Source organism: Megascapheus bottae, chromosome 13 (assembly GCF_031878675.1).
Source record: "Megascapheus bottae isolate mThoBot1 chromosome 13, mThoBot2.hap1, whole genome shotgun sequence".
NCBI lineage: Eukaryota > Metazoa > Chordata > Mammalia > Rodentia > Geomyidae > Megascapheus > Megascapheus bottae.
The window spans coordinates 15127386-15152678 of NC_143521.1; the positions used below are offsets into that span (position 1 = coordinate 15127386).

The following is a 25293-nucleotide window of genomic DNA, read 5'->3' on the forward strand; positions in this document are numbered from 1 at the left end:
TTGAATCTAAATAGTGAATGGAGCCATTTCTCTAGAAGATTCTCACTGAACTGTGTAATACTTCAGTTCTCCATATCCTACACTATCCCAAAGATACAAATCAATTGCTTCTTTCACTTACAGATTACTTGGCATTGTCTCTTTTTTTTTTATAGAAATAGAATCATTAGGAAGTTTGTATCTGGTTTCTTTCTGCAGCCTAATTATTTTGAGATTCAGTATACTTGAGTAATTTATTCTTGTTTAGTTCTATCGTGGAGCTATGCCGTACTTTATTTATCCATTCATCTGTTGATGGGTATTTGGGTTATGGCTAGTTTGGTAAAACTGCTCTGATTACTTGTGTGAACATTTATGTATGCATGTGAAGTTTGAATTCTTGATGAATCTCTAGCAGTGGAATGATTAGAATATGTGCTAGGGACACGCTTCGTATTTGGGAAAGTGCTAAGCTATTTTTCCGAAGTGGTACTGCTGCCTTGTTCTTCCTGAGATCCTCCCAGACTCAAACCATTGTTGTCAGAACACTTATTTCAGGCTTGCTTGAATATATTGAATTTTATATTTTGATAACTCTGAAAGGCCAGGGGAGGCATGTAATCCACCTATTACAGATTATGACACAGTAATAGAATTACGTATGGAATTAGAAAGTCATGGATTAAAACCCAATATAGTCTAATTCCAAAGTCTGTGATTGCTAGAGTCATGTAGGCAGGTGCTTCCTGGAGTTCCTCTTTCCTTACTTTTCTTTAACATAAAGCTATATTAAATATGGAAAAGAAAAGTAAGAATCACTTCTCACATTCACTCATATACCTATCACTTAAATGGTACCATTATAACACTTTGAATTGTTCCGTCTAAAATCAGTGACTATACCCTCTTTCTGTCTCAACCATTGGCTTAACAGGGCTCAATATTATTTAAATGATACCAACATGATATGCCAGATGTCAAAACCTGCATGCAGAATGTAAACATCTGGAGGAAAAGGAATTTTTCTGTTTTCTTTTTTTTTTCTGCAGTTTTTCTTTTTGAGACAGGATGCCAACTAAATAAGTCAGTATCTATCTGTCTCACTGTGTCTATCACTCTATCATTCTGTCTATCATTTTGTGGGTGATTCTTAACTTTATTCACACCTGGAATATAGTACCTGGTAGTTGGCAAGTGCTCCAATCACAGTTGGTGGGTATATTGGGTTCAGCCCCTGTAGTTTCCACCAATAGACTCATTGAACAGATACTTTCAATCCGTATATGCTTTCCACTTTTTAAATATTAGCCTTTGCTAACTGGTATTGGAAGCTGCTAGTTACCCTCTTGCTAGCTAGATGATGTTTCTAATAACATGTTCCCCTTACTGGCTGTCACAGCAGGGAGTTGTTATTTGAAATTCTTGAAGGCTTTTAATCCCATGGAAAGAGTTTTCAGTCACCAACCTGCTGGCTAAACTATGTATCAGGCAGTATTCCAGAGATCCATATTAACCCTGTCAGGTTTTTCAATTCCCCTAGAAGGCCTGCACATTAGAGTAAGTGCAGTCCAGGTCAGGGAAGAAAGGATCTTAATGGAATGGAAGGCAGTACCCCCGCTGCCTGCTTTTACCACAGCAGTGGGTGGGCAGGCATTAGGCTGTCTGTCTCCCTGTCTCACTGGAGCAGCTCAGGCCATATGGCATGGCCTTTGCTTTCCTGATTCACATTTCCATCCTGGCTTCTTGTTATGGATGGAATTGCACTTTCCCTGAGTCAAATTCACCTTGAAGTCCTGCCTCCCTGTTCCCCAGAACATGACCTTACTTGGAAATCAGAGTCCTTGTGGATATGGTGAGATGATGTGAGGTCATTATGGTGGGCCCCAGTGCAATGTGCGATATGCTGATGTCATACACATGGGAAATGTGGGTACAGATCTGTATGGGAAGATTGCCACATACCATGTGAACATGAGTGTGACCATCTACAATTCAAGGGGAGAGGTCTGGGACAGATCCTGCTTCTCAGAGGCCACCTCCGGGAGAAGGTTGTGAGAAGCTGTTGGCCTGTGGTTTTAACTTACAGCAACTCAGGGAGAACCCAAGCTAACAATGGTGGGAAGGAAGCATCTGGTTTTTGTTGGAATAACCTTTAGTACAACATCACCTCTGAGAAGTCTACCCTGACCAACAGCGTCTTCTCACGGGTGGAATCAGCATCCACTGTCATTTGTTGTCACAGCTATGGAAACACATGGTCTTCCCTATTTCCAAAAGACCTATTTCTCTTGTACTAGTTCACAATGGCTGCTTCTAAAGAGAGGCAAGAAGGGTGCAATGCTCTTCTACAATGGTCCAGTTCCATACAGATAATTCCTACTTAGCCTGTGCCAGTGTCACAGATGGGAGCTGGGCTTTGGATGTCTGACAGTTTTCATGTGTTGGAATCTTAGTCCCTAGGTGGTGGTATTAAGAGGTAGGGGACCTATAAGAGGTAAGATGTGCCAGAAGGTGACTGGTCTTTGAGGAGATGACCCTAGAGATAAATGGTGGCTTTATAGAGTGGGTTAGATCCTATACAAATAGGTTAAAAAAAATGAAAAGAGTAAGATGAGCTCTTCCCAGTTTCCTGTTTCATTTTGTGATTTCTTACTGTCATGCACATTCTTAACATGCTGCCATCTGCCAGTACTGAGGCTTGAACTCAGGGCCTGAACACTGTCCCTGAGCTTTTTTTGCTCAAGGTTAGTGCTCTACCACATGAGCTGCAGAATCTCTTCTGGCTCTTTCTGTGTATGTGGTACTGAGGAATCTAATCCAGGGCTTCATGCATGCTAAGTAAGCACTCTCCCATTAATCCACCTTCCCAGTCCAGCCTGCCATCTACCATACTGTGAAAGTATCCAAGAGGTCTTTATCAGGAGCTGAGTAGATGGGGCAGCCCAAACTCAAATTTGTATTTTCCCAAACAGGGAGCTAAACAAACTTATTTTCTTTATAAACTACCAGACTCCAGGTACTTTATTACAGCAACAAAAATAATGCATCAATATAAGCTACTTTTGAAAGACATTTATGTCCAAGATCCATTCCTCAGACTTCTTTCTTTTAAACACCTTCTCAGTAACTTAATGCCCAGACAAGACAGAGAACCTCTGACACTATAGAAAAGTTAGAGGACCAATCAGAAACTGGCTTTGGTTTCTTTAATAATTCCTTTCTGCAGTTTACAAGTTACATAAACAGGAGGAATCCATCTAACACATCCTGTATGTTATATCAGTCTTTGAAATCTCTAACACTGGAACAGTATAACCATCTCAGAGGTACAAACAAAACAAGTGATGATAAAAAGACCAAGTGCCTGGTCTTATTTGATTTGTGCAGTGATGGTTATATCTAGAGCATGTGAATTCTGCAACATTCTTAATAAATCAGGTGGGCAGACTCATCAGAGAGATATTCATATCCGGTGAATCAAAATGCTTTATAAGATGTTAACTAAATTGCTTAATGAACAGTCATGTGTAGAGAGTGGCTGAGAGGGGTCTTGTTGCAATTGTGTCATATCTGAAGATATTACACATAGAATAGCCTCCATAAAAACATTAAAAATAGTGATTAGAAATCTAAATGGTTTATTCCTTACAACCGAGTTTAATCTACCCATCAGTCCTTACTGCCCACCAGGCTACCTGAACTCAAGGACAGTCTGACTCATTGGAGTAGCCAAGTCAGAGCCAATAGCCCAGCCCTAGAATCTTCAGTTCGATCTCTGACAAGGCAGTCCCAAGTTCAGTGTCACTTGGGTAAGCCAAATGGTTTCTCATGACATGGTCACTCCATACTGAATTTGGCTCAGGTGATATCACTGTGAGAAAAACTGTTCACTTCCTCAAGGATTTTTGGAAATGAATTTAAGAGGCCTAGAGTCTCATATATGAGTTGAGACAGGGAAAGGGAGAAGATGCTTGTCTGAAAAGCAGGTTTTTTTTGTTTTTTGTTTTGTTTTGTTTTGTTTTGTTTTGCCAGTCCTGGGTCTTAAACTCGGGGCCTGGGCACTGTCCTTGGGCTTTCTCAAGGCTCAAGTTCTACCACTTGAGCCACAGCACATTTCTGGCTTTTTTTCTATGTATGTGGTACTGGGGAATCGGACCCGGGTCTTCTTGCATGCTAGGCAAGCACTCTACCACTAGGCTAACCTCCCAGCCTGGCAGTTGTATTTTTAGAAGCTCTAATCTGACTCTGTCAAGAAGGAAGGACATAGTGGCATGCAGAATGTCAAAAGCAGGGAAGTTGTGCTACACCTTGTTAACTGTTGACATGAGGCAATTCCATGGAGGTTTGCAACTGATATTTTAGGACTTCAGATTTCTGGGCTCCTCCAGTAGGCCCTCACTTTCATGGGTAAGACTTGTGAAGGTTGGGAAATAGGTGATAAAAGGATATTCAATGTGCTGAGGGCAGAATTGGTCACTTGCCTTAGTTTTGAGGTTTAAGAGAGAGTTTTGAGGTTTAAGAGAGGGCTCACAGACTGGTGGAAAAGTACACGAGCTTGTTCTAAGTTCTCCCAAAAGTAGAGAAATAAATCTTTTCACCAATGACTGACAGAGGCTAATTGGAGCTAAGCATCACTAAGAACATGTTTCTTCAAACAGAATCATGAAGCTTTGGCAGCTCAAAGACAGAAAGACATGCCTCTGCTGTGCTCCTGCTAGGCTCCTGTGGTTCAGTTCAGCTGTGTCTGCATTTACGAAGCACATCACCCTCACCTGGAAAGTTTACCTGCTGCTCAGATTTGGTTTCTGGTGGCCTGAAAACTATTTGGGACTAGCTTACACAATGAGGTCAGAAGGTGCCACAGCAGAGGTGCCCGAGGCAGAGGATCCTTCAATGAGTTCCTAAACAAACTAAAGGAATTTAGAGAGATTAGCAGGGCCTTTTCTTGGTCTAGTCATAAAGTTATAATGTCACTTCCGCTGTGGAGGAAGGCATATTGTATTGGCAAAGAGGAATCCAATATGGGTACTCCTCAAAGAGTTCCAGAAAGATCAGCTACCCAATTTTTCCTGGCACCACACTGGTGTCAGGAGTTGTGTGGTTTATTGTCTAATGGAGCTGGGCTGATATCCACATGCTCTATGGGGAATAAAAATTAAAATCAGATTTCAGATTAGATGCTACAAAATACAACTCCTGACTAGCCCCCTTCCAGGCTAAGAGCAGGAAAGGTGCTAATAGTGCTAACAGCTACTAGTTTTTTATGCCAAAGAATGATTTGACCCAGGATGTAACCTATTTCTTGAGGATATTGAGCATCCTTGAATCTGTCCTCCAAATGTTTGTTTCTTTCCTCTTCTGAATCAGTGTGACAATATGTACCCTAGGGGACAACCATATACACCATCCCCTGAGAACCAGTACTATGCCAGAGAGTTTTACGTTTCAACATTACTCCTCTTCTACTTAAAAATCTGGCTTCTGCCAGGCTCATGCTCATAATCCTAGCTACTCAGGAGGCTGAGATCTGAGGATCATGGTTCAAGGCTAACCTGGACAGGAAAGTCTGTGGGTTTCTTATCTCCAATTAATGGCCACAAAACTGGAAGTGGTGCTGTGGCTGACAGAGCACTAGCCTTGTGCTGAAAAGCTCAGGGATAGCGCCCCATGACTGACCAAATAAAGAAAAATCTGGCTCCTAATTACTAGAGAATAAGTACATGCTCATGTAGAAGTGATATCTGCCAGTGCTTCTCAGCTCTGTGTTATGGTGATTATATGGAACTTGCTCTTCCAGCAAAGCTCCTAAATTATCAATGGGGCTCCAGCCTGTTTGACCTCTTGGTTCACAGGTGCAAAAGAACCAGAGGAGCCACCAGAGATTCACCAAGTCACCCCAGGCTTCTGCTTCTGGATTGTTCTGTGAGGGGAAAATACTTTTGTTTTTTGTATTTGGGGTCTTCTTCTTCCAACAATTTATTGTCTATCTGCATTAATGTTAGTCTAATTATTCTAATTTCCTGAGAGAAGAAGGGCTTATATGGTCTAGGAGAGAGGAGAACTTTTATGGTGTGGCCTTCATCTTTTAAGGCCAGGCAGCATTAACAGGGCTGGACTCCCAACTTGGCTTCTCCTCAAGGGTAGGAAGCTCTGGACTGCCTCCTGCACACTTTACCATCAGTAATGAAGGACAGCTTGAGAATGCGTACATTTCATAGCAAGACATCCAGAGTATCTGGGCACAGTGTTGGCTAATTCTGACTCCACAAGCCATCTGTCCCTGAGTAGCTCAGAGCAGACCTGAGACCACTGACCAGAAGTTCCTCTATTCTTCCTGAAAGTACTGGCTTCAGCCCAACCTCAAGTTCTGGATTCCTTCGCCTCACCTAGCGAGACAAAGGCTTTTCTCTTAAGTTGTGGCCAGCTGTTTTCAGAGAGGCCCAGAAGTCATCTGTGTGTACTTACCCCAAAGGGTAGTTGTTCACACTTACAATTCTTGAAGATGCCATCACTTGGGGAAGATGGAAAAAGGTTACATGGCAGAAAGGGCTCCCTGTGGGATTGGGGTAGAGAGAAGCTTGCAAGCATATAAAGTCTACTATTCTCAATTTCTGGAAAGAAGTAAATGAAGAAAAGCTGGAGGGAACAGGAGCAGACCTGGATCAAGAAGTTAGGCCTGCTGGGAAAGAACAGGTAGTGTGATGCCCCAGGAAACCGGAGCATCCCTCTGCCACCTGGGGTACTTTCTAAACAGGAGGGAAGGGCGTGGTCCCCTAACCCCCTTTCCCCAGGCAAAGCTGGCTTGGTGTTGGCAGTCTAGTTTTGAGTCCAGTGAAGTTGTGAAAAAGCAAAAGTGGGTTTGAAGCACCCCTGCAGGCCCCTTAGCCAGTCTGGGATCAGAAGAGAGCAAGGCTGTGACTTAGCAGCAGGTGGGCCACTGGCAGTGCCTGGTGAGAAAGCTCAGAGCTTCATATGCAGTTGCCTAAACAACAGCCAAGAGTCTGCCCTTTTATCTTTGGAGAGATACAATCAGCAGCCTGACAGCATTCTGGCAGAAGCAATTAGCTCATGAATTAGTTATCAAATATCTCATGCAGCCAAAGTCTTGAGGGTGCCGATCTGCATACATCCCCCAGGAACCTCAGGACAAAAGGGAGGGCGACCTGCTTTAATTTACACAACGAATCTCAGCCAATCTGTCATTCCTCTTTGCCCTCCTGCCATACACATACACTGTACACATCACCCTGGATCCCACAGCGTCTCTTCCCTTATCTCCCCCCAGGAGGAGCCCCCACCTTCCCTTCTGAAGCTCCTGTTTCATTACCACTCTTCCTCATTCCTCCCAAGTAGTCTCGTGGGCCTTCTCGCTGTATGGTGACCCTGACTTGCCTGGTTGATTACTGAGGGATGGATCTGTATACTTGCTGTTCCCTCTCTCTAGAATGTTTATACCTCACTCATCAGCACGGCTGTTCCTGCCTTTCTTTGCATCTCTGCTCGGATGTCCTTTTATTATTAGGGATGACTCTGCTCTCCCCAGGCATTGGGAATGTCCTCGTGTTGCCCTCAACACTCATCATCATCCGACACATATTTGCTTGCTTGTCTGTTCCTGTCTGACTTGGAGACAGGGACATGGGAGAGTGAGTTCTGCAACGGGTGAGGATGACCTCTGACGTGATGTTTCCCTAATCAGATGAAGAATTTGTCATCTTAAATCCAACAAAACCAATGAAGGTTCAAATCCTCAGCAGGCAGTCACTGCCTAGATTCCATGACCTCTCACCTTTCTGTTTTCACATCTGCTCCTCCACTGAAGCCTCACTGCCTTCTCTGGCAGTGTGCCATCATCACAACCTCTCCATTGAACTTCAGCTCCCTCCTTGTCTAAACTTGTGCAGCAATTCTTTATTACATAATAAATTCACCCTTCATAAAAGCTACCCATGAGTCCTGACTATTTAAATAGGTGCAGAATCTATGTTTTCACTAAAGTGGTCCACACTTTACCCAAAATAAAGGGCATTCTTTTCTTTTTTTTTTCTTTTCTTTTTTTTTTTGCCAGTCCTGGGCTTGAGCTCAGGGCCTGAGCACTGTCCTTGGACTTTCTCAAGGCTAGAGCTCTACCACTTGAGCCTCAGCACCACTTCCGGCTTTTTTCTATATGTGGTACCAAGGAATCGAACCCAGGTCTTCATGCATGCTAGGCAAGCACTTTAACCACTAGGCCAAACTCCCGGCCCCAATAAAGGGCATTCTTAAATGCATCTCAATGCACTCTCCTACCCAAAATAGACATTTTTTTTCAACTCCCACAAATTCAGGTTCACACCTTCATTGCAAGACCTGCATAGTGTTCTTTGAGGTATGGCTGTCTGCAGAGGCTAGTTATCTCATTCCGTGACAATTCTGAAGGGGAAGGATTATATCTTGTTTATTTTTGCGTCCTGCAGCAGCTAAACTAGACTCTTGCTCAGTATACATGCTTCATTGCTGTACGTCGAATTCAATTATTTTTCTGGTGTGGGGAATTGAATCCATGGCCTTTTGCATGGTAAGCCCATAAGATACCCCTTGAGCTACACCCTTCTCCCAACTGAATTTTAAGCACAGAACACTTGCACTGTGTCGTGTGCTCAAGGGAGTCTAGAAGATCAAGGTGTAATGTTTACTCTAAAGGAATGACTAATTAATGAGGTAAGACTGTTCTCAGGATATGATCACTACTTTTATTGTACTTGGGATTAAACCCAGGGCTCTATGCACATGTCCTACTACTGAGCAATATCCTGGGTCTGAATGACACCTTTTTATTCATTTGCACTAAGTAATTATCGAGCACCTACTACATATTGAGGACAACCCAAGAATACATAATTGTAAACATCAGTTGGGTGAAAATGAATCCCGACTTCCAGGTGGATGAATCGAGGGAGGAGGGCATACCTGGCGATGCTGCACGTTCCACATGGCCCAGCTGGGGCTGAGTGGTGATTCTATAGGTCAGTCCTGCAGGCCCACTCTCCTGGTCAGTGGCTGATAGCTGTTGAATGGTGATTTTCTTCACTGAGTTTTCGTCCAAGACCAGACCTTTATTGGTGATAATGACTGGTGGGGATTTGTTTTCTGAAAAGTATCAGAAATAGTGATTTAAAATGGGATCTTTTCACTTTCCTTTCTTTAACTCTAGACCCAGTATTCAAGGCAATATGAGGGCAATCCTCAGGCTTGTCCCTCAGCGACCCCCACCATGGCTGTGCAATAGAGAGGGGAGTTTTCATGCTGGCTAGCTGAAGGGAGGAACTCAGAGTTCAAGGGGAGGGCATTGTAAATGGCATGATGTCCTAACTACTGGAGTGTCTCCACTTCAGAAAGCCTGATGTCCTCTTACCTGAAACTCTGATGGAAAATGACTGGTCCAGCAATCGGTTCCCTTCTCCATCAATCACATCAAATTTAAAAGCAAAGCTCCCATCGGGTTCTCCTGTGTCATGACTATATTCTACTTGGCCTAGAAAAGGGGGGAACAAAGTCAAGTTTTTCTATTGGTGCTTTCTGCTCTTATGTCTGCAGCAAGAGACTGCAATTGGTATTCACACCAATGGGTCAATTTATGACCTTCTCACTTTGATAACGCTGTTGACATTTTCAGCTAAACTTTTTATTTCTTTACTTTTCTCTCCCACCACCAACTTCCTCACACTCAAAGACCCCTCCTCATAAAAAGTTTGCTTCAAGTGTCATTTCTTATGGTCAAGGCTTAGCTCTTTTGAAAGATCTAGCTCAGCTTCTAAGGTGGTGTCATAAAAAACTAGATCAGTGCAATTGTCCATGTCTAAAATGTAAATAACCACACCCAGGTCAGATGGAGTGATGCTACTGGGTATTCATATCACAAAGAAAGAGGATCTCAAACTGCAACCCACATTCTCCCTATTTTCCAATATGGGGAGCAACATGAACTATAAACACTGTAAATAGGTAAACATGCAAACTCTGCACAGAGAGCAAGGACCCCAAAGGAAAGGAGGGGGTCCCTGGTCATATCTACATTAACCTACTACATCATCTGTATGTACCCATCAGTAGAGATATAACCAAATCTGTTCGGTCTTATATTTACAGGCAAGTATGGAATACTTAAAGAGCTACTACTTTCTGGGTACCAGTTACTCATGCCTGTAATCCTACATACTCAGGAGGCTGAGATTTGAGAGAGTCAAGGTTCAATACCAGCTAGGGCAGGAAAGTCTTTAAGATTGTGATCTCCAATTACCCAGCAAAAAGCCACACATGGAGCTGTGGTTCAAGTGGCAGAGTTTCAACCTTGAGCAAAAAATCTAAGAGACAGTGCCTAGGCCCTGAGTTCAAACCCCAGTATTGGCATGTGTGCGTGTGAGTACACGAGCACACACACACACACACACACACACACGCACACACGCACATATAAAGGAGCTACTGCTTTCCCTTGTGTATTGTACCCATTTCACTGCTACACAGATAGAACTAGTGAGAAATTAACTTCTGCCAATTTTAGGTGTTAGCACCTTTGTTTCTTTACCTTAGGGACATATTTTTATCACTAAACAAAACTTTGCGTCATTATGTGACTTGACTTTTTCCTCTGGTATATACCCTTTTCCCCTCTTTTCTACCCTCAAAAGCACTGTACAGTAACTACATGTAGCATTTAACGTTTATGCCTTTACTTTACATCAGCATTTCCTGAAGGAGGGATGAGCCATGTAATTTCCCCCAGGCAGCTCCGATTTATGCCCTTCCATTTTGCTTAGTTCATTAACTTGTGCACTTTGGGGAACTGAAAAGAGATATAAATTGCTCACCTAAGGAAGGCATAATTCTCACCTTAATCCATCCCACCTTGCTTTTTTATTTCTTTCTCTGACAGACACTTTTGAGCATCATAGCAATTCACCATGCCTTTTTCTCTTCTGTAACAGCCTCAACTTTCATCAATGCTGTCATGGCATGCATACATTTTTGCTTAGAAAGTTTCTTTTTTAAAATCAAAAAGTTAAATAAAGAGGAAAAAAGAGAAGCAATAACTTGGATCTTATTCAAAACAAAGAGCAGACAGTTTTCTTCCCTAGGCTAACTGATGTTTAACTCCCAGTTTAAAGTGCAGTTTACTACTGCAGGCGAAGTCGCTGGTAGCCTAGGCAAACAGAGAACTGGCCAACCTCGGCTGATGTCGGCTTGGGTGAAACTTCGGATGGGGCCTTCAACAGAGATTTGCTCCAGTTTGTCTCGCTTAACCATCTGCAGATGACCGGCCTCGGGATCTTCCTTCATGATGTACACAACCTGACGACTATCGGTGCCCATGTCACTCACTTTCAAGTGCTGCTCTGTGATGCGTGCGACCGACCCTGGGAAAGAACGGGAGAATGTCAACCCCTTTTCCTTCACATGGTATGTCAAGTGAGTTTAGGAGATTGAAGGAAAAGTCATCATTCACTCCTTGGGCTTTGGTACCAGGCACTTGTCCTCAATCACTCTAAATGTCTCTTTCTCTAAATAAAATACTCCCTTGTCTTTAAAACTAAGCCCTGATGATCCTATCATTTTTTTCCCTTTCTGCCTGCATTCATTCTACCTAGTAGCCACCAGTTTGTGGCTGGGAATAACTCCTAATACTGTGATGCAACTAATATCTATATTTATGATTTCAGACATCTGTTTGGATTTAATTTACTTATGGTGTCAAGGATCACAAAACTATAAGCATCCCTCACTGGCATCTCAGGTGGGATGGTGGGATAGTCAAAAGTTGTGTTGATCAAGACCAAGGGTAAGCTAAGTGTAAGGAGCAGGATGATTTGCTCACAGGAGCTGGAGACAGAAGCAAGGCACTCACCCTCCCCCTAAGACCTCTCTTCAGAACTTTGTCCTTTGCTTTCCTGCCTACCCTTCTCTTATATTACATAAAGTGAATTGCAGCCAACTAGGTCTGCATCATCTGTGTGTCAGGCATCTATGTCAGGCTCTGATGGTCTCTGTATGTCTTAGCTAGATGAGAGATGAGGTATCCTGTTCTCTGGGTCAAGGATCAGCCTCCTGATCCTTCCTCTGTTCCTTGCTAGAACAGAGGAAGTTCCTCAAGGCCAACTTTCCTCTTCTGTCATGCATCCTGTAGCATGTGAAGGCATCAGGATGGGGCCTGTAGGGCCTGTGTAGCCTCCAGGAGATGTGGAAGACTGAGGGAATCAATGAAAACATCCTGATGCCCAGGCCGCTGCTCTGCCATAAGGAATGAAGAAGTACTTTTCCCTGATGGAGGAATTGTGTATCTTCTACTAAAACCCACAAAGTAGCAACAGGCTATCAGTAATCCTAATTCCTAGGTACTTTAGTACTTCTCATATTTTTCAAGTACTACGCCATTGTTTCTCCTTCGATCTAGAATACCTGTGAGACTAAAAACAGCAGAGTCCTAGTGAGATGCAGACATACTGAGCCCAAAGTCCACTCCTCAACTAAGTAACTTTCCATTGCAGTTGGAGCAGAAGATGTGTACTCGTCACATCTGGGATGTGATGATGGGATCCCATACTGTATAATTTTTAATCATTTGTATAGTGTTCTAATATACAATACTATTGCACTGTTCCTGCCATGATTTTTGTTTTTGCCAGTACCAGAGGGATTTGAACTTGGGGCTTTATAATTACCTGGCTTTGGGTGGCCTGGATGGTACTCTGCCATTTGAGTCATGCCTCCAGCCCAGCTTTTGGACAGGTTATTTTACAGATGAAGTCTCATGGATTTTTCTACCTGGCTTCAAACTGTAATCAGCCAGATCTCAGCCTCCTAAGGGTCTAGGATTTGAGGTGTGAGCCACTGACATATGGCTCCTCCATGTCTCTGGAATTTTTCCCCCCAGTCCTGGGGTTGGAACTTGACACCTGAGCACTGTCCTTGGACTTTCTCAAGGCTGGAGCTCTACTACTTGAGCCTCAGCACTACTTCTGGCTTTTTTCTATGTATGTGGTACAGAGGAATGGAAACCAGGTATTTGTGCATGTGAGGCAAACACTCTACCACTAGGCCAAACTCCCAGCCTGATGTTCTAGGTTGTTTTTATGTTGGCAGTTCATGAGTTTTTTAGAAGAGAATTTCTGCTATAGGAAACGTGGGCCCAGAAGTAGCTAGATAAATTAAGATTTTTGAGAACCCTGAAAAGTGTAAACTCCTTTATAAATTGTTCTCAAATTTACAACCAGGGCATCTGACCCAGTGAATTTCAGTGGCTCACATTTTTATTCTCAATGTTTAGTATCCATAAAACAATGCGTCTCCAAACCCCCAGTCTCTCTAGGTACTCAATAGCTGGTTTAAGATCCACTCACAGCCCTAACATGGAATTGAGTATGTCCCCTGATAATGATAGAAGGAAAACAGTCATATTCCTGTACTCCTGTGACATCTACTGCTTCCCACTGGCTCAAGTGTTAAAGGTTTGGTCTCCAACTGGTGGCACTATTTTGGAAGGTCCTGGAAATTCTAGATGGTTAGCCTTGCTAGAGGAAATAGGGGGTCTTTGGGGTTGTATCTTTCTCTGGCCCCTTCATTCCATCTCTCTTTGCTTCTTGGCAATGAGATGAAAAGCTTTACCATGATGCTCTCTCACCATAGCCCAGTAATAGCACAGCCAACTGACCAGGGATTGAAACCTCTGAACCCACGTGTCAAAAGAAATTTTTCCTCTTTTTCAGCTGTTGCTCACAAGTGTTTGTGATCATGTTCAAAAGTTTTGAGCAACCTACCCGCTGAGAGCTGAAGCCCTCGGTTTACAGCCAGTTGGGGGGTGTCACTTGTAGGCAGTTCTAGGTAGATCTCCATCCTCCCTGTGTCCACATGGAACCCATCAGAGAGAGAAAACCGGAACTCATCTACTGCCACACCACGGTCCCCAGGAAGATACCCAATCAGCCCAGAGAGGACATCCTGGTAAGTGAAGGAGGAACCCTGGGATAAAACTGTCCCATTCTCCAGAGGCTCAGAAGCAGTAAATCTTCGCAAAAGATGACCTAAAGAAGAACATCAAAAGAGATAATGGCAATATATATATATATACATATACATACATACATATATATATATATATATATATATACATGTCACCAAAACATTGTGTGGTTTTGCTAACCACTATGTCACCATACCTCAGAGGCATTAGGTGCCAACAACTTAGCATTTTACATGTAAGTACAAGTGCTTCCCTGGGGCCTCATCTATAAATAAAGAAGTCCAAGTCCCCTTCTGCCTGGTTAAATTTCTCTTAAGGAGACACAGATGGATGTGGCAATATAGTAGCTTAGAAATCCTACCTTCTTCCATGAATTCAAACTCATTTCATTATCTAAACATTTTTGTCTTCCTTCTCTAAAGTGAAGACAGCCCTCTTTACTCACATCCCTTCTTTTTTAGGACATATGGAGTGGGAGATGGAAGGTTTTTTTTTTTAATTCAGAAAGCAATGGGAATTTATTTTAAATTCAGAAAGACAGTAAACACATTAGGTTTTGTTCTCAAGGGTCATATGCAGTCCCATTCATAGCATTTCATTAAAGAAAGGGAAAGTATAAGAGAAAGTAACCAGTGAAAATGGTACACTTTCCCTGTATGCATGTATGGAAATGTTATATAATCTCATTATGATGGTATGCTTTACTATACACCAATTTAAAAAGAAAGTCAAAGTGAATGAAAGCAAAAGGAAAATTGCTAATGAGCAATGGTCACGTCTACTAATCCTTCATCAGTAACAGCTATTTTACCTTTGCAAGCCCAAAAGATGTGGTTGATTCAGACACAGAACCACATGAATTTCAGAGCTTGAGTTAATTCTTGGGGGATAGTGCTTAGGAAAGAAACAAGCAGAAGAACCTTAGAGAGCTTTCTATGTCTGGCTGAAGTCAGAAGGTAAATATCCTGGCTATAAAAGGAGCAAGCTCATCGAGAGTTGTAAATGCCACCAGCCTACATGAGGGGTCTGGAGCTATCCACCAATGATGCCAGCTCTGAGAAGAGAATATGCTAATATTGAGACCTGTTTTGCTTGAGGTTACATAGTGAAATAAGAAAACAGCTGAAATTAAATTTCAGAGTTACCAGTTACCTAGGATTCAGGCTTTTTAAACAGCCAGTATCTACTGCGGCCTTAAGAATAATAACTAGCTGCGAATTTGATTATACTTTGATGTGAAGAATAGACTATATATAGAAAAGGCAGAGGAAAAGCAACTGAAACATATGTACTGATTCTAGTAACCCATCAGGCACCTCAATTAAGAAGCTTTCCACAGCAGTTTGTGTCCTACCGTGGTCAGGCTTTTTTGTCAATACGAAAATCAGCTCATTATCCGGGGTATCCAGATCCTGCAGGCTCAGAGAAGAATTGCTTATCACCACTCCGGAGCTCAGCTGTACCCCAAGGGGTCGCAGGTTCATCCTGGGAGGTTCGTCATTCTTCCTCTGATAGAACCAGAAAACATTTGGTCTCACACATGTATTTATTCAAAAAGAAAGAAAACATTGTTTTTAAAGAGAAAGTCATTGCTGTAGCAGCTTTCCCTATCAAACCAGCATTTAATGGGTTACCATCTTTATCAGACTAATTCATTTGAGAAGTCACACAAACAATTTTTAAAAGCTGAAGGGCTTTCTATGAAAATCTTTGCTGTTTTCTTCCACAGGTACAGTGACCATATTTTCTAGACTCCAGAATGGATGCATTACTGTTTGGGGGGAATCGATAACAAAACGTTTGATCTAATAATTACCATATAGATCCATAAGAACATCTCAGTACTTATAGAAAGACACAGTATTCTCCCTTCCACATCCTTCCCCTCCCCCTTTACTCTCTGGTCCTCGTTTTTCCTTTGGGTGGTTGGATCAATCTATGGAGTTAATGTAAATGACAATAAATACATGTTTTCTGATGTTACAATTAAACAAATATGATCATTCAAATGTAAGAAAAGAAAGAATGCATGTAGGACCTCAATAACTTCAGAGAAGTATAGGAATAATTAGTTTGCATCTAAATATGGTAAAGTTTTCTTGACAGATTCTCACAGACTGTTTTCACTAAGAACAAATAACATTTACTCTGAAATGGAAATGTGGATTTCCAACTCGGTCATTCCCCGAATCCAATCTTAATTCCATAAGTTCCCTGCAAGTCAGGGTTGTGTTTTAAAATGGATATTTAAAACTGAAGGTCAAATCCACTCTTTGCTTTTGAATCTACATAAAGAAATCTCTCTAATGGGAAGACGCTGTGTGGTCAAAGGATCAACATTTCAAATTCCCAAAGTCGTTACCTCGATGGTGATATTGATGCTGTGAATTTCTGAACGACTGGTTCCATCACTTATATAAAAACTAAAAATATCATAGGTTGGCTCGATGCTTTCATGAACACTCTGGACATAGTAAATGTAGTTTTCCAGAACATCTTGAATAAGGAATGATGCGTCTAGGTCACCAGCATTCCCAGGGCCAAAGCGATCACCTATTTAAACATAAAGAGAAGATGTTTACCTTCATCTTGCAGTTTCTGCTTGCTAGAAAAAGTTAGAGAAAAAAACATTACTTTCAATACAAGATGAAAATATGTTTGCTGTATACCAGTGGCTCAAGCCTATAATCCTAGATTCTCAAGAGGCTGAGATCAGCCTTGGCAGAAAAGTACATGAGACTCTTACCTCGAATAAACCACCATAAAGCCCAACTGGTAGAATACCAGCTTTGAGCAAAAATGCTAATGGTCAGTACCTAGGTACTGAGGTCAAGCCACAACACTGGCACGTGCACACACATGCGCGCGCGCACACACAGACACGGAATATATGCAGGAGAACAAAGCATGGAGAATGAGGAAAACACAGACCAGGAACTAGAAATCTCAGGGTTGAATCCCAGATTCCACAGACTATTTCTCATCTATAATTAGATACACCTGCCCAGTATCTCCCTCCATCTATAAAAAAATGAGACAACATACTTAAAAACACTCAGTGTTTTTGTTTCCTAGAGGGCAGAATCGGTGGTTGTTTCATGAGGAATTGTTTATAGTATAAATCTTGGGGGTTAACTAACAACACAACAGCCAAGATTCTTCTTTAAACTGAAGCCAATTTCAGCACTGTTTGTCTGGAATCGCTTGTAAGACTAACATTTTCTCTGTGGAAGGAATGTTTTAACTATATATCTTCTTATTTAAGAAGTCTATCCCTCCAGCGTGTTTGTGCTTGACTTCTTGACATCTTACTGAAACCTGTGTGTAGTTGGAGTTATTTGTAGGAAAAGACACCAGGGATTTTGCAATATCCAGGGGCCACTCAAATGTCATGACACTCAATTCAGGTTGGAAGTGTTCAGACCCCATAGAGAGCTTGGATGATGCTACAGTTTGGATATATGTCCCCATGGATCATGTATTTTAAAAAAGGTAGACTCTAAAGGGCATATTGGGATACCAGTCCCTTCTTTCTTTCTTCTGCATATTCATCATTAGGTAAGCAGCTTTATTTCATCACATACTGCCAGACATACTCCTGAAAGCCAGGGGCCAACCATAGGCTGGCACTTGGGGAGTCATAAATCAAAATAAATCTTGTCTCTGAAAATGTTTTAATTCAGGTATTAGTTACAGTAATGGAAAACTGACTGGCCCAGGTGTCACTGAGAGATCTACACAAAGTGCTTCCTCCAACTTATTCTTCTCATCCTTGTCTCTAGGAGGCCAAGGGGAAGAGTAAGCAATGTCTAAATGATGGATGTCTTGTCTTTACTTGGTTCTAACCTGACTCCTTCCAGTTGATTGATTTTAAATTGTTACCACAATTCTCTTCTAGAAATGAGAAAGGAAAAAAGAGAAACCCTTGTGTCTTCAACCATTTGTTGGAAATCTATCAACAAAGTAGAGTTGCCAAGTGTGAAACAACAAAGCCTTTCCCTTCCCTTCTCCCTGATCCTTTGCAAATATCAATGTTCTGAACTATATAACTATATACAGTGCCACATTGGTTGGCATACCAACAGAAATACTGGAAATAAAAAAGTTTTTTTTTAAAATAAGCTGTTTGAAAGAAAAGCGCAGGCATCATTTTTTCTTTCGATGACATGAATTTTCTTTACCCTTTAGAGCACAGAGAGGTTTATGTGGCCACTGAACTAATAATTCCTAGATCACATAGTTCAGCTCTCCAGAAGAAACTGCTAAAATTCCTTCTAATCTTTATTCTCTCATTCTAGTAAGCCTTATAAACAAAGGAAATGTTACTTTGTTGTTTGGGGCAAAAATAACCTAAGCAAATGATGTTTCAGAGTGTAAGGATATAATAATACTTTACTTTAAAACAAGTGAATCTGTCACAGAAAATTTTAATTTGGGGTGGAAATGGAGTGTTGAACTCAGGGATTTACACGAGGCGAGAAGGTGTTCTACAACTGAGCTACTACTCCAGACCTGGTTTGTATTGGTTATTTTGAGATAAGGTCTCACCCTTTGCTAGGTACATGCCTGGATAATATCTTCCTATTTTCTGCTCTATCTGGGCTAGATACCCAGCACCTTGCAACTGTAATTCTCCTGACTTCAACCTTCTGTAGCTGGGATAACAGATACACATCAACCCAACTAACCCAGCTGTTGGGGTCTCTAAAAATTTTTACAGGCTGTGAACTACAATACCCCCCATCTCATCCTGAGTAGCTAGGATTATAAATGTGAGCCATTGGAGCTCAGCGACCACCAAAACTTTAAGTTCTAATCTTTCCAAGTTTCAAAATGTATTTCCTACATGTTGATGCCAGTCATGCTGAATGTGTTTCCTGTCTTCTTAAGCACAATACGATAACTTCAAATCCAATCATTGGAGGTGTGTATGAGGTGTCATTACATCGCCTACAACTGGCCTGCATCAGAACACAGAGGTATCAGAAAAAGAGGTGTTCCTGTTTCTTCAGGTCCTAAATGAATTCAGATTCTATCCCATGAGATTTCATTTCCGGCAGGATAATCTTGGGTTTCTTTCCTTTTTGTCAAAGGCACTTCTTGTAACACTTTTCGAAAAAGATCATCTAGGTTCTGGATATATGTAGCTTATTTCATATACACACCAAGACAACTAAAGGCCCAGGGCCTCCTATGGAGAAAAGGCAGGCTCTTTAGCCGATAGAACTTGAATGTTATTTTAGATCTCCAAATGCCTTACAGACTCATACCCATGTTATTATGGGCTGGTGATTATGGCTATTGAACCAGCAGCTTTGGCATCACCTGTGAGCTGGCTGGCATAAAAAGGCAAATTCATAGGCCACACCAATCTCCTAAAATAGAAACTCTGGTGTGATTGCCAAGGAAACTACTTTTACTGGAACTCTAGGTGATAGTTATAGACACTAAAGTTTTCAAAACCCTCTTTAGAAAGTCTGAGGCTTGCTAAAATTTTTGATTTCTATCCCAATGGCTGCTCCCCCCGCAGGACCATTTTGTGCCAGGTGCATGCAAGACAACTATGTAACAATGCTTTCCAAAGAAAGACACCACATAAACAGAAAGGAATGGGGTGTGTGTGTGCGCGTGTGTGTGATTTCCTACCTTACCCATACTCTTCCCTTCGCAAGAAATGTCATTTTCCTTCTGCCCGTGGTGACTCCCATTAGCCCAACAAGTTCCAACCTGCTCAGACTTTTCTGCCTTTGTAGGCAAAAGCAATGTCTTTGTTTTATGCACTGTCTCCATTCTTTGCTTCCTTTTTCCCCCCTGGCATTTGTCATTTATTATAATTTATCAATCTTCATATCTGTCTCCCACTAAAGGCAGAGTCTGCATTATTCATCTTTATATCCATTGTATCTAGCACAATATTTATTGAAACAAAATTCTACAACATACAAATCGGAGTGCATGCACTGAGAGGCAAGATAGGAAAAAGACCCAGGAGTTTTGATAGGAAAACATGACCACTCTAAATGAGTTGCCTGTCACAGGGCTCCAATCTCAGGCTCCATGCTGACCACAGCTACTGGCAGCCACAGCCTCAGTGTGGGAGCTGCTAGCTGCATGTCAATTAGAGCTGGTGCTCAGGAATCTCATCACAGAGCTGTCTCAGCTGCCAGTCACAGAAGGTCTCAGGGGGCCTGTGGACTGTACAGGCCTTTTTTTTTTTACCTCTCTTGTGTGATAACCACCAGTGGGTTGAGGGCAGATGGTAGAGGAGGAGCAATGTTTAAAAAAAGGTGCCACAGAGAGACAGCATGCATTTCAATTCATATCATATCTATAGAAGAAGCAGAGACATAAGCTGTGGGTCTGCTGAACTGCGGCTGCCTTGAAATAAAGAGGCAGGAATCTTTATTTCTTCAACACCCAATGTGGAAAAGTAATCTACTGTCCCTTCACCCTCACTGCTGATAATCCAAATCCCTTTTTTCCTCTGCTCTATGTTTTCGATTGCATTTTTATTCACCTTCTAACTTCTCACCTAGTTTTCTCATTTATTTGTCTCCCTCCACAAGGATCTGAAGCACTGCCAAGAGGGAAGGTTTTATCTGTTTTATTTACTGATGTATCCCAGGAATGTATAAAAGTATATGGCACATAGAAAATGATGGGTAAATTTTTGTTGAATGAATGAAACTTTGCCGCCTCTAGGTGTTTGAAATGGTTCTTCTTTTAATCCTCCATCCCCTGGTTTCACTGGAACACAGATTCTCCCTCTACCCTCCTGGTTTTCCAGACCCTGAATACTTTCACAGCAAGGCACTACTGTTACCTGTTCCTGTGTTCTCAATGCAGCCATATTTGGGCAGAACACTTAGTTTAATGATGGCATCTCCCTGAAGGTTGTCATGATCATCAGTAGCAAAGAAATGGTGGAAAGTGAGCGGGGCTCTCCCTCCCTCGTCCACCTAAGGAAGAAGAGAATGTAGAGTCCTTGGGTGGTTGCACATAACTGCAGTAAAAGAAAGAAGTGAACTGAACAGTACTACGTGGGGTGACCTTGACCTTCCAGCACCAATTCCACATCTGTGAGGAGGCAGATCCTCTGCAGATGAGATGAGGAATGTGCCTACTGCTGAACCCAGGCAATCTTTCAGCGCCTCTCAAAGATATACTCAGACACCAGGACTCCGTGTCTCTCTTCAAAGTTGCATTTCATTCAATGATGGATCTGGTTATAAAGTAGGTCTGGGCTGTTCTAATTCCCCACCCCTTGAGGGGATGGCTGCCTCTCTGCAGAATCAACATTGTACAGGCCACAGCTGGAAAGTGATCACAGCTTGAGAGTGATAGATCTAGTTCTGCCTCTGATTCCCTGAGAGTGACCATGCTATGGGTGTTATTATCTAGAACGAAACTCTCATTTATTCCTTTCTGTTCCATCTTTACAGTGTGTAGGAAGAAAGGACTTGCCATATCTGAAAGCTAATGCTTATCACAATGTCAAAAAAAAGAGAAAATAAATCAGTATAAGTAAAAGCAGTTGTTCAAACTAACCTTTTTCTCTTATGGTCCTGTTTTAAATGCTAACTCTGCAGCCCAAGCTGGTGTTGTTTTGCTGACCTGCTAGAAATGGCTGAGCCATTTCAATCTCCATAGTTCTTGGCTAGCTGTAGGGTGACCTATAAATTATGATGGGGAACTCTGAGAATGGGGTGAGTCTAAATGGCTTCACCAAAATGTGGACATGGAAAAGTGGAAGAATATCCCAACAATTTACAAATAATTTAGTTTGATGAATTACCAGTGGTTTGACAAAACCAGAAGCTTGTAAGCACTAAGCATCATGGTATATATATCATGACAGGAAGCGGAAAATAAATGAACTTTCATACTTTAGATACTTTGCTAGGGTTGATCTATGGTTTTTTTTTTGTCACCAGAAAAAATCTTTTATGTAGTAGGGTGTTTTTTTTTGTTGTTGTTTGTTTTTTTTTTTTTTCTGGTACTCCGGCTTGAATGCAGGGCCTGACTCTCTCACTTAGCTTTCTTGCTCACAGCTGGTACTCTACCATATGAGCCATACCTCCAAACTGGCTTTTGTAGGTTAATGGTAGATGGCATCTCATGGATTCCTCTAGGCTGGCTTTAATTTGAGAACCTCCAGATGTTAGCCTTCTGAGTAGCTAGGATTATAGGATTGAGCCACAAGAGCCTGGTAGCAACTAAAGCTAAGAAACATGAATGTTTGGTCCACAGTCACTCAACTAGTAATAGAATTGAAATGCAGCTCACATTTGGGTAACTTTAATGGTGAAGGCTCTTATAGGATCTATGCAGATTGCTTAGTGTGAATATCAACTTATTTGACTTCAAGACCAAGTCCATGTTTTAGCTGCTAGCAACATTAAATTTTACACTCCTTGAGATCTTTTCTACTTCTACTACTCTTAATACTAACAATCCAGCATAGCTTCTAGGACATGAATATTTGTTGACTAACTCACTAATATGGACATAATGATTTCACCTTCTGCATACAAGTATTGTTATGTTTTCTGCAAACACACAACTACAAACCATGCATATCTTGGTATTACTCCCTAGAAACTTTGGGGAAAGAAGTTAGTGGCCAACTTAGACAGAAATTCTTTATTTACACCACCAAAAATTCTAGATCGCTATAGCATTTCCTATTTACTGATTTAAGATTGTTTACCGTGATAAGGTCAGCAAAAGCAATGACTGGAGGTGGATTCTTGACAGGAGTGACCATGATGGTAAATATCTGATTGTCCAGATGGTTGTGGTCCATGTCAGAGACAGAGAAGCGGAAGCTGTCACTGATCAGATGACCGTCCGTCTCAAATATAGCTGAGTATCTATCAACACCAAAAGAATGAGTCACAAACTCCTGGGTAAGATGATTGTACTTTTGTGTAAAAATGAGGTCAGAAAGTTGAGTTACAACCTGTCGATTTTTTTGTGTGTGTATAAAAATTTTAATACAATTGAAAACTTCCTGTGAAATAATACAGATTGGTTACCTACCTAATATTGTTCTTGTTTATGTCTTCCATTGTGAAATTAGAAAACTCTGAGAGTTCCTCCACCTCATATCCTGAAGTTCTTGAAAGAGCACCATACATTGGCAAAGAAGTTAACTGAATCCAGATCTCTGAGTCAGGGGACGAATCATCCTAATCAGGTAGACAGAAATAACAGTGTGAATGCATGTTTTCAGAAAAAAATATTTGTATTACTGTGAGGCCTACAGGTGTTTCTGTCTCTGCGCATGACCAAAATCTCCTTCCATTTTTCATAAAGCAACATTGTTTCAAACTTCAGGAAAACCCCAGTATTTATTCCTCCTTCAATAAAAGAGGAATAATGGGTAGCTTGAACTAACAGAGGGGAATAAGCTTTAGGAATGAAGTATAAAACAAAAAGAAGCCATACTGAAGCCTTAAAAATCTAAACTTTTGCTTTTTGCATTTATTACAAATGTGCAAAAAAGAAATAAAATACGATCCAATGTCAGTCTTTTATCTACAAATACAGATAGAGGTTTCTTCCAGAATAGTTTGTATTTTAGAAGCAAGAATAATTCTATTACAATATATTATCATGTACCAGGATGAAAGTCTGTGAAGCAAAATGAGTGGAAGATATTTAGATTAGCCAGTGGCTAACTTTAGAAAATATATATTTAATATCAAAATTAATCAAGTTTTGGATTAACAAAATAACAGGAACTCTTATTTATTCCATTCTGTTAGGACTGAATCTATGGGTCTTACTCCACAGGATCCATAATCTTTTTTTAAAATTGCATTTCATAATGTATGGAGAGGTTACAGTTTTAATCTGTCAGGTAATGAGTATATTATTTCTCGAACCTTGATACCCCTTTCTCCTTTTTTGTCCCCCATCCCCTCCAAATCATCTTGTTTCCCCCCTTCCATTCCATTTTTCAAATAAACAAATAAATGTATATACAATAGACAAGGTAACAAAATCAGATACAGTAAACACATGAGATTAATCATAGTGGAAAAAAAGAGAAAAGAAACAACTTCACATAGTAAATTAAAAACAACAATCACAAAGATAAACCTCTTGTTTCCAGAGTTCATTTTGTTTAGTTTCATCCTATATGACCAATGTGTACATAGCTTTTGAGCTATTATGAGTGGGATAAATAACCTTAACAAAAAACATTTCTCTCTCCTTATGGTTTACTGAGAAATAATATTAGCTTTCTGTGTTTCTCTACAGGCAATAACTGAATATACTTTAAAACTTATTTTTCACTAAGTGAAATGATCTCTAGGTTATAGAAACAAAAGCTTTATCTTGAGTGATTGTTGTTTTTAATGTACTATGTTATTTATCTTTTCCTTTGTTACCCTTTGGCTAATCTCATATTGTTAGTATATCTGACTTTGTTACCTAGTATGTTGTGTATACATTTATTTATTTATTTGAAATAGGGAAGGGGAAAAATGATTGGGAGGGTGTGAGAGGAGATAAACAGGGACAAAAAAACCATGAGAAAGGCATCAATGTGTGAGAAATAAGGCACCTACTATCTGACAAATGTAACTAACCCCTCTATACATTACCATAACAATAAAAATTAAAAACAAAACAAAAAACTTATTTTTCTAAGTCTGTATTAAATTGTTTTCTTTATGACTCTTCTTTACATATATGTAATGTCCTTTGATCACATTTACTCCCTTTATGTAACTGAATGATAAACAATTTTCTATTTCTTCTTTTTTTTTGTGGGTCAGGGGATTTTAACTCTGGGCCTGGGTATTGTCCTTGACCTCTTCAGCTCAAGGCTACTGCCCTACCCTTGAGCCACAGTATCATTTCCCGTTTTCTAGTGATTAATTGCAGATAAAAGTCTCAAGGCTTTGTAGTGCCCAGGCTGGCTCTGAACCGCTATCCTCAGATCTCAGCCTCCTGAGTAGCTAGGACTACAGGTGTGAGCCACTGTGCCTTGCAAACCATTTCCTATTTCTAATAAGAATATTTTTGGAAGTATCTAGAAATCAGGCAAGATCTTGTTGATAGTTCTTTTCTTTGGCAATACTAGGGTTTGAACTCAGGACTGTGTGACCTTGCTAGGAAGGAGTTGATGACTTATTCAATCCTCATTCATCTTTTTGAGTAGCTGATTATGAAAATGGAGCACTCTGTCACAACAACAACAACAAAATGCTGCATGGTCAATTTTACTTTTGAATGTAGATTTTGATAGTTATGTTGTGTTCATGTGTGGAATGAGATCAGTATTGTAAGCCCAGCTACCTGGT

General features: G+C 41.0%; 1 protein-coding gene across 1 annotated transcript in view; it reads right to left on the minus strand.

Moving 5' to 3' along the window:
* The window catches only part of Fras1 (Fraser extracellular matrix complex subunit 1), a 272346-nt gene that overhangs the window by 70982 nt on the left and 176071 nt on the right, over window positions 1–25293 (minus strand). The window contains exons 38-46 of the mRNA XM_090343975.1: window positions 23018–23166; window positions 22686–22848; window positions 20799–20934; window positions 16338–16528; window positions 15330–15483; window positions 13773–14036; window positions 11187–11375; window positions 9374–9493; window positions 8929–9108 (exon numbers count right to left, since the gene is read on the minus strand). Coding sequence (XP_090200101.1) covers window positions 8929–9108; window positions 9374–9493; window positions 11187–11375; window positions 13773–14036; window positions 15330–15483; window positions 16338–16528; window positions 20799–20934; window positions 22686–22848; window positions 23018–23166 — 1546 coding nt within the window. The remainder of the gene's footprint in view (window positions 1–8928; window positions 9109–9373; window positions 9494–11186; window positions 11376–13772; window positions 14037–15329; window positions 15484–16337; window positions 16529–20798; window positions 20935–22685; window positions 22849–23017; window positions 23167–25293) is intronic.